The sequence below is a fragment of the Gallus gallus genome, chromosome 2, assembly GCF_016699485.2.
Source record: "Gallus gallus isolate bGalGal1 chromosome 2, bGalGal1.mat.broiler.GRCg7b, whole genome shotgun sequence".
Lineage (NCBI taxonomy): Eukaryota > Metazoa > Chordata > Aves > Galliformes > Phasianidae > Gallus > Gallus gallus.
The window spans coordinates 6,541,923-6,558,406 of NC_052533.1; the positions used below are offsets into that span (position 1 = coordinate 6,541,923).

The following is a 16,484-nucleotide window of genomic DNA, read 5'->3' on the forward strand; positions in this document are numbered from 1 at the left end:
CTCCAGGGATGAGGAATCTGCTACCTCTCTGGGCAACCTATTCCAGTGCTTCACAACACTTACTGTATAAAAAAAAAAAAACACAACCCTGTTTCCTTATATCCAGTCTAAATCTTACCTCTTAATTTAAACAATTTCCCCTTCTATCACTAGGTGAAGTGGTCCCTTTAAATGATTATTTTGAATTTCAGAAAAGCAACTGCCTGTGAGGGGTTGTTATAATTCTGTTTATCTACTGTTGAATCAGCTGAGAAGGTACAGATGATTAAAGGTGTTATTGTGCTTTTCAAGTGTCAGTATTTGTTTTACTATGTGGAACATAATAGTTTAAATCACTTTGCATGAGTGAAAGGGCTTTCATTACTCTTCCTGCAAGTGGCAGTCAACATTAAGAATTTAGGAAGAGAAATATTATTTCCTCGTACAGTGATCTTAAATTTATTTTTTTAGCAGTGGTAATTCCTTTTAGCACTGAATCTGTTCTTTCCCATTAACTTGAATGAGATTGTAGTAAATGCTTTGCAAAACAATAGCAATCCAGTCTTTATTCAAGCAACTGCACCTTAATGTTTAGCCCTGATTTGAACGTCTTGCGGCTTGAAACAAAAACTTGCCTAAGGCATCCGTCATGTTGTTGATCTTGTATTCTTCTAGATGACTTGAAGAAAGACTTGGTTGAGTATGTTAAAACTCGGCTTCCCAAAACAACAAAACTAGTAAGAAATGAGAAACGAGAAGGCTTGATTCGAGGAAGGATGATTGGAGCCTCTCATGCTACAGGTATACTTTCTTGTTTCTCTGTTCTTTGCGTACTCTGACATTATGTTGGGTGACTTTTCTCTTTCTGTGGCACAACTTTCTCAGATATTGAGTGTTTGACATGCAATTGCTTTACCCCACTGCAAAGGTGTCTGTGTTAATACCAATTTCTAAGCTGCACAACTTAAGCTGGGGGGAGGAAAGATGGTTAACGCTATTTTAGGTGTGAAGTGTTATAAAAAATTGTTTCAGTATGTCAGTAACTCTGTTAAACTACATTACAACAGCTATATGAAGTCTATTGGTTGATACCTGTATGATGGTGATTGGAGACCTTAACTAATGTTACCTTAACTAATGTTAAATGTTTACGTCATGATTGACAGTGTTCTACATAAAGTCTTCTGTATTTCCACCTAGTTTTGCTGAATTACTCCTCACCTGAGGTTTTTAATCTCTTAATGACTTAATGAGAAGGAAGCAAGAAAGATTTGTTTCTTGTTTCAATGAAAATGTTAAGAGTAGATGTAATAAATCCACTGTTTTTATGGTTTGTAATTAGCTTCAGGAAGCTTCTGCTGTGTAACAGGGAATATATATTTTTTTCCAAATCACCCAAACAGTGACTTGGCAAATCTGGAAGCAGACTTCAATCTTTTTACTCTTGTCTAAGTATTGATTCATGTTTTCTTTCTTCCTTCCTGTATAAATTCATTTTTAATAAGTGAGTAATAAAAATGAGTTGATTATTTAGAATGGGTCAGTGAAGTAGTAAAGTAAAAACAATGCTTGACTACATTTAGTCAGGCAGTGAATAATTTACCTTATTCTTGATTGAAAGACTGGTGTTTGAGGAATGCCTTCCTCTGCCCTGCATATTGATTGCTCAGAGAATCTTCAGCATGTTTCACGTAGGAATTATTGCCCCAAAATGACAGTCTTTCTTACCACAGTAAACTCAAAGGTGCCTTCTAATTCACCATCTAACTGTAATGATTCTCACAGAAGCTTTTCTGTTGCTGTAGTGAGTGTTAATTGGGATAAACTGTGTCTGGTCTTTTTATGTTCACTGCCATTTACCTTAATATACTTCCTTGTTAAACCTTTGTTGCCTGATATAGGCTACTTACCCAAATAACTTTGTCTAGTGGATAAGATCTTTTAACTAGTGTTTACTCGTTAGCATTGTAATGGCACAATTCAGAGAGGAAACTGTGCTTACATCTTGTAAACTGCTTGGACCCACTTGTGTTAGTGCAACTGTAAGTCATTTTACTGCTCTTCTGAATTTCTGGAGCCTCCTTTTCCCCTCAGTCAAAAATTGCCTGGTAATAGAAACACACAAACATAGCTTGTCTAAGTGGTTTTTTTTAAAGCTCTTTTCCATTTCATCCACATTAAATTTACATAACGTTATTCTAATGTTATGCAGTTAAAGTTCAGATGATTTCTTAGATTAGCTGAACCTGAAGGCCTTTCAGGAACCAAATTGTCCTCTCTGATGGCAGGTGATCTGATAGACCTGACAGGACCAAAGTGTTGTTTGGTCTGGTACTGATGGGTCTGGCTGTGCCACATCAGGGCATTTGCTCTCCTTTTCAAACGGTCTGGATCCACAATATCTAAAGCTAAGGAAACGTAGAGATTTTCTGCATTACTTTATATTCAGGAATTGAAGTGCTGTGATCTGTGTCATGAATGAATGCAGATTAATTTGTCAGGATGGCTCAGCTTAAAACTCACAGATGTTAGCTACAGCAGTAAGTGCTGAAGTGTGATCTGAAGGAAGCTTAAGGTGATTACAGTCAATGGACAAAAGCAGCTTTGTCATGAGGATAGTTCATCCAACCCAGTAACTGTCATCTTCATCTGTCTCTGTAGTCTCATTCATGCATGGGAGGTGCTCCTCTTCAGAACAAGTCTATCTCCAGACTCTGAGAGTTCTGATGTTTCTTTTAAAGTACAGCAGTTCTGCTTGGTCCGAGTGTGTTATCTGGTGACTGTAAAACCCATAACTGCCCACTTAAGCAATTCATAATACATGTTAGTAGTCAGGATCTACCTTCTTAGTGACTGGGCTAATCCCAGTGCTGTCTGGCTTGTCAGCCCTTCTGAGTGCAGATGGCATTTCCCTTATGTTACACAGAGTTGTGAGGATGCTGCTGATGCTCTGCAGCTACAATTGCACATGTTTGTGTATTTCATGTTCCCTCAAGTCTTTATATTTTGTGTATTTTGGCCTCTGTAGGAAAAGTGCTGGTATTCCTGGACAGTCACTGTGAGGTGAATGAGATGTGGCTGCAACCTCTGCTGACTCCAATCAAAGAAGACCGCAGGACTGTGGTGTGCCCTGTGATTGACATCATCAGCGCTGACACACTTACCTACAGCTCTTCCCCAGTTGTGCGTGGAGGGTTTAATTGGGGCCTGCACTTTAAGTGGGATCTTGTTCCTCTGTCAGAGCTTGAAGGACCTGAGGGAGCCACTGCTCCAATCAAGTAAGGCTCCTCCTGCATGATGTGCAGTAGTCAGCTCTGTGTAACATACGGGTGATCAGGACCACTTGTTAGATGTTATGGAATGAATCTGGGCATGCAGTTTTGGAAGCAGGTGCCCGACCTATCAGCTATTTCTCTTGATTATGTTGCCCAGAAGTAGTTTAATTTTCTATTACCTATTTCGGTTTTATTTCTAGTATTTAATCATGTATTAGTTGATCAAGACGGTACTCTTTTAGGGAGAAAAGCAGCAGCATATTAGCAGCTGTTGTTAAAGACACAAGTCTTAAAGAGCTTGTGCTCTCTATTAATGGTGAAATTACCTGACAGATTTAAACTATGTGTCAGTGTTTGTTTCCAGTTTGTTTTTGGCTTAATGATCATGATTTTGATGTGATCTTGTCTCTAGTAGCTGCCTGGCTATTCCACTTGAGCTCATAGGCTGTAGATTTTCTGTGGTGAAATGCCAAAGAATTTCTAGTCTGGGGAAATGTATTTTTGTGGTAATGTGAAGGTGATTTCATAACTGATGGGAGAGGATGCAGTATTTGCTAATCTTCTATGTCAATGTTTTTTTTTCTATTTGGATTTTGTTTGTTTTCTCGTTTGAGTGGGGAAAAAGGTTTAATGCTTTGAGCATTTATTTTGCCATAAAGCTTTGTAAATGAATGCACATGGACATGAAGACCATCTTCAAAACACTTCTGGTCTCTTTGCACAATGTGGTGCCCCAAATTGCTTCTTGAAAGCCTGTCCTTATTTCTGTGGTCTGAATTGCGTGAGCATCGTTCTGAAACAAAAGTCTTTGTAAGATTTAATGTGAGGATGTGAGAACATCCTCCTTAGCCTTTTAACCATTGGTTACTGTCTGATCTGTACAGAACTGGCAATATCTGGTTCTTACTGGACCTGTAACTTAGAAGCTGATTTTAGTAGACAGCTTTCTTTAATAGCAGACACACATGGCTCAGATACAAGAACAAATGCTTTCCTGGTACAAATCCCTTCATGAAAATAGCTAGTGCTGGTAGAGCAAGAATGTGCTTTCTTTAGTTGCAGATATAGATTTCAGTTTAGTAAGTGGGCAGAGTTTTACTTTTTTGAAGGCAAACTGATTCCAAATTACATTTGCAAAATGATTCAGAAGTTGGTGCAGAGATTTCAGACTATGAGGTTCTCTGCTGTGGTCTGACAGCTCTGTTCTTAGTCTTTCTGTGTCTACCCATCACAAGGCTTTGTCTGAGAAGCCAGGAAACTTTCTGTCACTGAACTGCTTGACTGGCTTGTATGGGAAGTGTTGCTGTGACAGTTTCTGAAGGAAATGGGTGGACTGGGGAATGTGAGTAAGGAACTGTCATAGATTCTAAATAGAATAAAGATTTTAAGTCGTCTTCAGAGCTTACTTGGGGCTTTCCTGGAGATTAGTTCTTACTGTGATCAACACTGTTGTTGCTTTCCTTCAACTCACTTTTAGGAAAAGTTCCTATGGAAAAGGCAGGGAACTTGGTACTTAACAGTAGTCTCATTCTCTATGGAGATCATTTTCTGGGTATGAAAAGGACTTCTCATACGTACTCTGCCTGCTTTGAAAGAGAAGATAGACTGCTATTTAACCTTCGAGAATGGCTTTCCATCAAATGGGAGGTCTTACATTTTATGATCTGGGGAGCTTTGTAATGAAATATTTTGATGTCAGGGCTGGAAAAAGTGAGGTTTTTATGAAATAGACGACAATTCTATTAATACACAGGCAAGGCAGAAAACTGAGAAACTCCAATGAGAACATCTATGCAAGTTCAAAAACTCAAATACTTACCAATGACTTTACCAACTGACCACAGCATTGATGATGAAACAGTGCTGCTCCTGGTACTTGAATTGTCTGAGGTAAAGTACCATGTATTTTAGTAGATTGCTTGGCTTGTATGACTTAAATTTTGATCTCTTTTTGCATAACTAGGGTATTATTTCTTGATCTGATTTAATGTGCCTTCTGGATTCTGCTATTTTTCTGCTGTTCAGTCAAGCCCAGTCAGTATAAATCTCTCCTGTAAGAGGGAGATGAGCACATCACTGTAACTATATGCATTTGTGACTAGGAAAAAGATCTCTTTACCAGCAGCTAATTAAAGATGGCTCCTAATTTTCAATTTAGAAAACTAAATGGACTTCAAGCCTGCACAGGTGTTTGCTATTTTTTGAGTAGAGAAATGGCAGTTTGTTTCTCTTTCTCTGTCCCATCCTTATTCCTTGAGTTTACTATACGAAGAAATATGGCTTACAAGTACATCAATAGTGAAAGATCGCATAGAGAGACTATAGAACTGAAATCCTGAACAAGTTGGAAATCCAGCTAAAAACTGTATGTCTAAATGCAAGCTTTTTAACCAGTTCAGCTGAAATCAGTCATCTTGTTTAAAATACTGACCAGCTTTCACTGTTCCATTTTAGATCACCCACTATGGCTGGAGGCCTGTTTGCCATGGACCGTGAGTACTTTAATGAGCTTGGACAGTATGACAGTGGCATGGACATCTGGGGAGGAGAAAATCTGGAAATATCTTTTCGGGTACTCTTACTTTTGTGTGTATTGGAGTATGAATTTCAGTGTCTGGCTTCTCTTCCTTCCATACAGTGTACTTAGCAATGGAATAGCTGTTTGCACACACAAACTAGTGCTATTATTCCTTGGAGGGGGATGCCTCTAGCACGCTAACTTCTATAATAACGTTCAGGTCAAGTTTTAATAGGAAAATTAAAAAGAATTCTGAGCTCATACTTGTTTTTTTCTTTGTTTGGCTAAACTTTTCATAATAGTAGAAATAAATCACTAGAAATAATACTAGACATGCACAGAAAAGAGTAATCATGTACATTTATTAATATAGTTTACACAAACGCTTAAGGAATTATGCAGATAGGTTAAAGAGTATATGTTGCCAACTGCAGCGTGGGCAGTATGTAAACTTATATTTCCTTAGCTTGTGGTGCTTTTCAAACTCCATTTTGAGGTCATGGGAATATAAAATTTCTACCTTACTCTTAACTCACTTATAAAAGAAGCATCACCTTGGTTGGAAAGAATATGAAGAAAATCATTAACAAGAGATTTGAAAGTGATGCTTCATTGGGATTGCTTTATTTTCTCCTCTTCACTGTCACTCCCCTGATAGAAAACAGCTTTTTGTGCTCAATGCCATGTTTTTATTCTTTACTTCTGTGACGTGGGTTCCTCAGCAGATGTGATGAGGATCCGTTCAGAATTGAGATGCAACCATGGGAAATCTGAAAAGGGGATCAAAGAGGAAAGTGAAAACAAACAAAAATACTGACTCCAAAGCAAAAGCAAACAAAAAACCACTGACCGCATACCCCCAGACTTCAGAGAAATCTGACAAATGGAGTTCTTGGAGAAACTGAGATCACAATTAAAAAATAAGAACAAGCAATTCATAAATTTGAGTTATTTTACAGAGTTGCATGCAGAATATCTTCCATGTTTTCTGCATAGAATAGGGTATGGAGTAAGAGCAAATTAACTGAGCAATACATGCAGTTCCAATTATGAAGGGCTTTGAAACATTGTATATTTAGAAAGCTTTAAAAGATCTGGAAGCTCTGTCTCTCTTGGGAAGAGTTGGGAATAATAAAAATTAGTCTTTATCCAGGCAGTTTTGAGAAGTGATTTGATTATAAACCGTTCTCTTGATGATATTGAGTGATCTACTTGTATATCATCTATTGTGGAGGCATGGAGATGCAATTCTCGTATCAGTTTTCTTAATCTACAAGGTAAATCCCAGCCCAGATGTTTCAGAATTTCCTTATAGGTCATTAGAACATAAAATTTTTGGATTAGCATACTACCTGATTTGTGGAAGCCATGATGTTGTGAGTAGGAGGAGTGCTGTTATGACCAAAATGTTTCTTTCTCTAACCCAAAGATCTATTAATTAACTCATCAGAAAGCCTGGGATGTAGAACAACACTGATGCTTAATTTTGTCATATCTCACATAAGCCTACTGAAGTATCTCTTGAAGATGAGGAAGTAGTGAGCCTGGTCGGTACGCATATGGTAAGCTGTGCTCTGTTTTTTCTGTGGACAGATTTGGATGTGTGGAGGTCGGCTTCTGATCATTCCCTGCTCCAGAGTGGGACACATTTTCCGTAAAAGACGTCCCTATGGCTCTCCAGGGGGACAGGACACTATGGCTCATAATTCATTGAGGCTGGCACACGTGTGGATGGATGAATATAAGGTAAGAGACATTTCTAGGACCTGAAATAGTTATTAGCTGGCTTTTGTGTCTAAAGGCTTTGTCACAATGAAGTCTCTTGGCCTTTCTAATGGGGTCTTTCTTCTGTATTCTGATTTCCTAATGTTTATTTTGGTCTGAATTCCTAAAGTCTGTAAGCTTGTGGTTTTGCTTTTGAGTGTTGAAATTTCACCCCTGTTGCTACTACTGCTTGAGGGAGATTCAAAATTATGCCTTTTTAATGAGGTAAAAGACTAGCGTGTGGGAGCTGGATGCCTTCAGGTAGTTTCCATGTTGGTGAGATGGCAGTTTTATTGGTTATTTGTTTGCTTTTTGTTACAATTAGCAGTCTGATTCTTAGTCTGTCTAGCCCTGTAAGGCCACTTGGGATTGACTTCTGGATTCAAGGGCAAGAGTGTTCTTCCCTGCATTCCGACCTGGCACTGATGCTCTTAAAAGCAGATCAAGTCTATCATGTGAAGCCCCTCATCTCTGTTGTACTTGAGGGCATTTTGTCTTGTGAGGGCATAGGATTTGCTTTATTGCTAGCCCCAGTGGTCCCTATAATGTCTATAGAAGACATATTTTCTTAACTTTATATTCCTTAAAGTTTTATGTTTCAAAGCCCATTCTTTATCTTGATACTCTGTCACATTGAGGAATCTATTAGGAGTCATTAATTTTTATCTTCATTCTCCATCTTTATAATGCATTGGTAGACTTGATCTATCACTTTCCCTTTTATTGGTGTCTGGGCACAGTAGTTTGTGATTAATGATGGTTTTCTCTGCAGCTTGGAGTTGATTATTTATTTCCATCTAATACTGCTTTGTCCAAAGAGAACATATACTGCTGATTGTAGCAGTCTCTTATCACACAGTTATGTTCTAACCTTTTCCAGCTGTGTGTAATCTAATTCCATAGTAGTTGCCAGAGACTGTCATTATGACAGATTTATGGATGGAATACAAGTTTGGAGATATTTTGTCTGTTGAAGTGATGGTGGGATGAATAGAACAAAGATGAGACAGAGGGCTGTTTTGCAGATATGAACAAATACCAACATGTAATGAATAAAACTACGTAATAGAAGGTAAACAACAATGTAAATTTTGGTTTTGATGGTTATTAAAAAGATCTGAGTTCATGTATACAATGGAAATAAAAATATAGAAGAGGTAGGATATTAAAATTTGAACTTCAACCACAAAAGAGGCAATTAGAATAGCAGAGCTACTTTTTTATAAGCAGACCAATTCCTGATGACAAGGTCTGGCCTATCTCCAAACTTCTTTAGGAATGTCCAACATTCCCTTGTTTTTAATGTTTCCTTTGCCTCTACTTTTTAAAGAGCAGTGATGCGTCAGTTGCATCCACATGCTCAAAGGTCTTGATAAGGACAGATGTGCCATCTGTTTTGAGATGAGTCTGCTGTCTCTATGCCAGAGCTGGCACTAAGTAATTCAAAATGTGTTGGCAAAGTCCAGGTGTCTGGTGGAGATTAATCCAATAGAATATTGCAGCTCAGTGCCCTGAAAACTGATTTTTAAATCATATCTGGTGAGCTAGTTGGTGTGCAAATATCATACCTCTTCTGTGAGCTCTGTAAATCTAGCTGGAATTAAAGACTTTGAGGGAACTTTTCTTCTCATTTTGGTAATGATATTAATAAATGTAATTGTCTGAAATGAAACTTTGAGAGCTCTGCAAGCAGGAAGAAGTTTAAAATCGCTAATCTGTAATTATTCTCTTTCCCTTCCCTCAATCTTTTCCCCCAACTACAGGAGCAGTATTTTGCTTTGAGACCTGAGCTAAGGACAAGGAACTATGGAAATATAACTGATCGTGTAGAACTGAGAAAAAGATTGAACTGCAAGTCATTCAAGTGGTATTTAGATAACATCTATCCTGAGATGCAAGTATCCGGGCCCAATGCCAAAGCTCCGCAGCCAGTTTTTATTAATAGAGCACAAAAACGACCAAAAATAATCCAGCGTGGAAGGGTAAGATAAACTTTCTTAAAAATACAGAGGCCTGTCTTCAGAGAGATTTTTTTTCTTCTGAAAGATTTTCTCAAATCTGTTCATGTTGAACATAGTTCTTGTTCTGCAACAAAGTGCCTTGGAAATAATCTTTCACTGAACTATTTCATCTGTACATAGATTATGGCTAGCAGATTCCTGCCTATCTCAGTAATTGGAAGCATCAGGTAGAGATGGAGCGTGCTCCATGAAGTAGTGCACCCTGCAGTAAATAGATATTGACAGTTGCTGGTGGTGCAAGTGGGTGCAGGCTGGAGGACCAGAGTTCATGGACAGCCTATTGACATCATTACCTTTTGGTTGGAAGTAGCTGCCTAGGAAGCCACAGCTTGTGCAGTATTTTCAGAATTCAATCCCAGTCAGATTGTAACATTATTTATTAGAGTATGCATGCATGCATGTTTTCCCCTAACTGCAACTGAAAAATGCAGTTCCTCAGCTGGATGCTTCAGGGTTCCAGGGTTATACCCAGCACTGTGTGTGCGTGAGCTCTGGCTCTGAGGTCTCTATGAAATAGTTCCACATATCTACACGGAACAGAACTATCAGCCAATGTCACCACTGTATGCCACACTCTTCAGGATTCAGGATAAATCACTCAAAATCCCAATTTATTCTCAAAAACTAGTAGGGCCAGAGATAAATGCTGATTTGACAGCTGGGAAAAACTGTAATGATCACAGATCCTGATGGTTCTTTACAGTGTTATCAAATACTGATCATCATGGCCAATAAAAACAAGGGGGGAAAAATCATAAAACTCTTAGAGCTGTATGGTTTGAAAGCCTACTTGTGAGTGAGGAACGATGGAAATTAAACCACTCCTAGAAGTCTCTGGAGAGTGAGGAAATGTAACTTAGAAGCTTTTGTGTAATTTGTTTCAGATGTGTACATGGAACAGGAGAAGCATGGTGCGCTTGGGGAGGCAGTTGATGTGTCTTGGGACAGCTATTTCCAGAAACTCTCTTTAGAGAAGAACATTACTTGCTCTTTGTGCTCTCTAATTATGATACTGTGGTGGAGCAGTTTGTTCTCTTTATTACTGGAAGTGTCTTGGTTTATAAAAATCTGTGGAATCAACACAAATGCCAAGGCATCTACGTCTTCATAATAAAACACAACTAGCTAATCAGCCACCCTGGCCTTCAGTTCAGGACAGCAAATTTTTTTACTCTACATCCAGCTCCAGATTGGCTATTACTATTTTAGCGTGCATGGCAGATCTGTTGCCCTTCTACCTCCCACACATGCAGAGTGGGACAAAATCAGATAGACAGTGTGTTTGAACTGGAATGGGCATTTAAGGAGTGTTTAAACCTTTTCCTTCATACCTCATCTATTAAAATAGCAACTATGACTTTTGAGTAAATGCTCCTGAGGATCAATTTGCAAGCAAATGATGTTAGAGACACGTGTTTCAGACCCTCCTCCTTTTCTCAAAAGCTTTGTCCTGTTTCGTGAAGAGATGCCGTGGGAGGGGACTTTTTTGAAGCTAAGCTGCAGTAGAATGCAGTATAGATTTGTTCAGTTGATGGGACTGTAGGCTTCTATGGAGAGCAAGAAAGGGAAACAAACTTGTGCTGAGCCAAGTTGTGTATATTTCACTTGTACCACTCTTAGGGAAGAATTAATGTAATTAGAAAGCAAAATGGATCTAGAGAATGCTGACTTTTTCTCCAAATTAATCTGAAAAACAAAATGGTATTTTAAAAGGGAGGGAGGGCCTTCTATTGCTTTTCTTTGTGAGCACACTGTGTGCTTCCAAAGCATTACCATATGTTCCCTTTGGTATGTGGTGTGTGTTGTTTACCCTGTCCATCAAACTGTTTTCCTTTTGTAGCTGTATCACCTTCAAACCAACAAATGCCTGGTTGCACAGGGCCACCCAAGTCAGAAAGGAGGCCTGGTAGTGGTTCGGGAGTGTGACTACAATGATCAAAACCAGGTATGATATTCTGAGTAGCGAACCATTTTGATGATGTTTTCCTGCTGGCAAAATGCCCTGGTAAAACATCTCATCAGCAAAAAAGACTGATTCTGGAGTATTGTTCAAAAAAAGACTGGCAGAGGAGACTGCCGAGCTTAATGCTCTACCTACTGAGTGTTGGATGTTACAATCTCCTGTCCTTGTGGGCTGAATCTCCATATGTGGGTGGAGACTGTCCTCAAGTGGCTCCTGAGGGATTCATAACCTATTGATTGACACTTCAGAATTTGTAGAAGCTCTTCCAGTCAGTTCCTCATGCTGAGATTCACGGCAACCTTTTCCTGGCCCCCTGTTCTTTATACACTCTACTATCCTAGTGTTATGCTGCTGTAGTTTGGGATGAATTAATGATTTGTTGCTTTTTCTAAATTACCTGGAGTTCCTTCTATTTAGTAATTTTTGGCTGCAGATGGATTGCTGATCTGGGGCTTAATTAGGAATGGATACGAACATCCAATGATATAGAAACTGCTATTCCACTTCTTTCTGACAAAAGAAATTCAGGATTTGAGGTGTGTGTGGGGGGGGAAATCTCCAGGGTAGAGAGGTACTCACCTAATGCCTTAAAGACTGTTACCCAGCTAAGAACTATACGGAGAGCATTACAGTTTAGAAGCATATGGCACTCAGGTCTTAAAAACTAAATCTCATCTGAAGAGAAAAGTAGTCAAAGACACAAAATAAATGGGATCATAGAATCAGCAAGCTTGGAGAAGACCTCCGAGATATCTAGTCCAACTGTCCACCTACCACCAGTATTTCCCCACTGAACCATATCCTTCAGTACAGCAGATGATATGGATGGTATCCACCGTAAGAACAGATGATTTTCCATTGTTTCCCTTTATTGCTGTGGTATTTCTAATAGTGTGCTGCCAAATGGTTGGAGGAGAAAGCCTATTGTTTTTCTTCCTTATCAAAGCCTTCTTCTGACTTTCCTCCTAGAGACAGAAAACTTTGGTTAGCCTTTTGATTTTTGAGAGATGAACAATCTGAGCATTAATTTGTCTGGTTTTTGTTAATCTTGTTTACTAGTGGTAAATTAAGCAACTAGTTCTCACAAAAAGAAAACTGGCTGCGCTGTTGTCTTTTGCAATGATTTTGTTCTCCAAGTATGTTAACCAACACTGTGATTTTTCTACTATTATATTTGTTTTGCTCTATTAACAATTTGCATCAGCTTTCTTTCTTTCATATCTTCTGAATGCTCCTGCTCTAGATACATGAGAACAATGTGAAGAAAGAGAGCACATAACTTATGCATATAAAACATGGCGAGAAACTTGCTGAGTATTGGAAGGTTTTGGCCTTTTCCACTGGTATTGCCAAAAAATGGCAAGAACTGTATTGTTCTAGAAGCATCTATTCCATCTGTTCCATTTATAATGGAATGTATACCTTTAGCCTTGATAAGGAAGCCTGTGTTGGTGAAAGTGGTCTGGAATAAGTTAACTCTGTTTCTCTTTCCAGGCTACTTTTTACCACGTGAATAGATAGCAGTCTCAGTAAGTTGAAGGAACAAAGTGAACTCTACCCGGGAAAACATGTGAAGCTCTTGGAAACAACATTGTCCTTCTTGAGACTCGCTGAGTGCAGTATTTTGGACTGGAAAATAGTTTTCTGCATATTTTGTAGTTAGAAATACTACAAGTAGAAGTAGTGGAAGGGTCTGGTAGAACCAAGATCAGGGATAAGAAGCTGAGAAGCAGAAATACTGAGCGTGAATTTTGCAAGCAGAAGGCTAACATGGAATTAACATTGTGTAGCTGAAGAGTGGTTGTGTGGAGATGCCAAGACAGCTGAAGTGAACTATTCTGCTCAAAGTCAGCAGTGTGTGACCTCTTTCCATAAACAAAACTGGGAATGCAAAGGTAGTGCACAGCACAAAACTTGAGTAGTGAAGGAGGCCAGAAAGCATTTAGGGGCTTCAAAAGGTTGGACATCTCCGTCTTTGTCTTTCATAATGTAATGCAGAAGTTAAAAAAAAAAAAAAAAAAAAAAACAACAAGCAAGCAAAAGAATCCAACCCTAAGGGTTGTGGGTTCTGAAGTTCTTCATGATAGATGCTCCAGAGGAAAAGAAGTAGAAATAGTTACTGACAAACTTGTAAGAGGGGCCTCAAAGACTACTAATGGAGATTTTGGAAGAAATCATAAAGGCCAACAGAAGACATAACTGATGGGAATGTTTGTGATCTAGATTGGGTTTGTCATCTATCTATTCCCTGCTTGTCTTCTACTTGACCTAAATGCTTCAAGTCAAGTTCCTTTTCAAAAAAGTCTTCTCCTAGTCTGCTGAGTTGTGTGTTTTTCTGTTCTCTTGGTTTCACCTCTGTTCATTTGCTTTGTTTCAGTAATTTAAGCTTTCTTTAACTTAGCAACATATTAGGCTTTGAAGTTGTGAATGCTGCCCTTGAGGCTAACGCTGGTGGGCATCTGTGCTCAGCTGCATGGGGCTTGGGACATCACAAGAGCTGTTAACTTCTTGTAGCACTCCATCAATGTAAGCATGTGTACTTCTGACTCTTGAACTGTTTGTAGAAGGATGCACTTCTGTAGGGTTCTTCTGTAGGGTTCTCCTACCTCAATCTCTTCATCATGGGTGTAAGTTTTTTTTTTGATACATTTGTCTGGAGTGAGTGTGGAGAAGTGTGAGCTACCTCTACCTGTTGCATTTTCATCAGCCCACTGAAGAACATGATCCCACAGTCCCTCTTCAAAACCTCAGCCACACTGAGATGTGAAACAGGACTACACATTCGCGTTACCCTCCTTTGGGAGGACGTTGTGTCTCCTGGATAGTAGATAGTAGTAAAGTAATGATTGCAGACCCCATGCTTTGCTGTTCCTGGTGACTTTCACAAGTTATTTGGTGCTGTGATGTCACTGTTAGCCACTAGAAACATGAGCTAAAGGGCCACAGGTAGCTGTAATGATGCGGTCACTGTGCACAGCTTGTCCTCATGCTGAGGTGGCGGCTTGGTGCTCTACAGCTCCATTTTTGTCTTTTAAAAACTGATGGAATAATGCACTGGTGCCAATGTAAGCAACAGATGGCAGCTGCTTGGAGTGCTGGAATGCCTCTCCTGGCAGCAGAGCTCACGGCCATGATTCTGTCACACAGAGGGCTGGTTCTGTAATAGTTGCTGGCTTGCATTTATTGGAGTGAAGTTTTTCATTCCATTCCTCTAGTCCTAATGCAATTTACAGATGAAATAAGTGTACATCCAACTTTGCCAGTTGCCCCCTGTGCCTTTTGCTACACAGCATTGCACTCTGAAAGCCAAAGTCCTCCACTTACTATGGCTTCCTTGGTTGGTTTGGTTTTCTGCAGGTTGGCTGCTGGGTTTTGTTTTAGGACAGCTGTCTGTATTGACCTGGACTCAAAGTCTGATGTAGATAACTCCTGTTGTCCTGAGGAAGTGGCAGTGTGGGGCCGTCCTCCTTGCCTTGGGCACCGTTCCACCCCTGTCCTCACTTGGATGTCCCCAGAAGCAGTTCAGCTGCCTATTATTCATTTGACCTAATCACACTGTGGGGATAATTTCATCTTTTAATAGAATGAAATAAGTCAGTAACACAGGGCTGTATATCTTCATTATGGCAAAAAAAAAAACACCTAAAAATGCCAGAGAAGAATCTCTGGATTTCTGCATGGTCAGCCTATGCCAATGAGGATGATGGATGATGATCCACATCCATCCATGTGGCAGAAGGGAAATGTTTAATACATTTCAGAGTACCTGAAGATTTTCAGTTATCTGATAAGGGGTGGCTTTGCTTTCCCTGTGCTGGAATCTGTTAACAGTCTGCATGTTTACAGCGATACTTAAAGCTGAGTTTGGAACCACAGCATCTCCCAGCTTCGGGCCTTGTCTTTCTCTTTCCTTTGTTTTCTACCCCAAACACATAATTAGTTTGAAATTAATTTGGGCTGCCTCATGTCAGCCTTTCTGGAGAAAAATCACAGCTTTCTCTGCTGCTGTGCGTTCTTTGTGTCCATAGCACAAAGGGAGGTGAACTCCTGTGTGTTTCTGGCCAAGTGCAGCAGTTTCCAGGAGGACTGGAGGTACTTCTTGGCTTTGTGTCCTGCCCAGCTGAGGGGATCCACCATCCTCCTCATCCTCAGGGATGGGCTTAGTGCTGGTGCAGTGGCTGAGCTTGGGAGAGGGGCTGCATGCTGCTGTCATCCCAATGGGACAGAAGGAACATGTGGGTGTGCTTTATTTTTAAATAGGGTCACATGTGGTCCACTGAGCACTTCTGCATAGGGTAATGCTCTGTGGTGTTGGGAAGGTGGTGGAGCACTGCAGCTGCTTTTCATGTCCTGCTGGAAAAAGCAACAGCAAAGCAGCAGCAAGTGTGGCAAGACATATCTGTGGTACCCCGTAACTCTGCAATTAATATGTTATCTATCTCATCTTTCAGGTGTGGATTTACAATGAAGATCATGAGCTGATTTTAAATAACCTCCTGTGTTTGGATGTGTCAGAAACTCGCTCGTCCGACCCTCCTCGCCTTATGAAGTGCCACGGCTCCGGTGGATCGCAGCAGTGGACCTTTGGGGTGAGTGCACATGGCCTGGCACACAGCATAGGGTTTGTGATCAATGCCACCATAAGTGATGGTGGCACTTGTGGGACATAGGGTAATTATGACCAAACTTATCAAGCCCACAGCCGCCACAGCCTGTGCAAAGCTACACAGCATTGGTGGCTGCACCTCAGCCTGAGCAGGACTTCCCTGAGCCACAGGACCCGCAGGCCTTTTCCTGTGCAATGTTGGGGAGTTTTTGCAGTCCTATTTAGATTTTTTTTCTGTTTGTCACTGTCTTCTGTTTCTTCTGTCTGGAGATCGTTGAGTTGCCCGCCCTGCTGAAGCAGTTTCCTACAGTGGTTTGCACAGGAGTTACTGGGAGAGGGAAAGGCCAGCAATGCTCTG

General features: G+C 40.0%; 1 protein-coding gene across 10 annotated transcripts in view; it reads left to right on the top strand.

The window, feature by feature from the left end:
• The window catches only part of GALNT11 (polypeptide N-acetylgalactosaminyltransferase 11), a 39,859-nt gene that overhangs the window by 22,074 nt on the left and 1,301 nt on the right, over window positions 1-16,484 (top strand). For 9 of the 10 annotated variants that reach the window (XM_418541.8, XM_004939136.5, XM_046930860.1 and 6 more), the window contains exons 5-11: window positions 655-780; window positions 3,008-3,257; window positions 5,709-5,826; window positions 7,366-7,518; window positions 9,300-9,518; window positions 11,398-11,502; window positions 15,972-16,109. In XM_418541.8, the coding sequence (XP_418541.3) occupies window positions 655-780; window positions 3,008-3,257; window positions 5,709-5,826; window positions 7,366-7,518; window positions 9,300-9,518; window positions 11,398-11,502; window positions 15,972-16,109 (1,109 nt within the window). Of the gene's footprint in view, window positions 1-654; window positions 781-3,007; window positions 3,258-5,708; window positions 5,827-7,365; window positions 7,519-9,299; window positions 9,519-11,397; window positions 11,503-13,014; window positions 13,523-15,971; window positions 16,110-16,484 lie in introns of those variants that run through there. The other variant, XM_046930874.1, reaches the window with a different exon arrangement.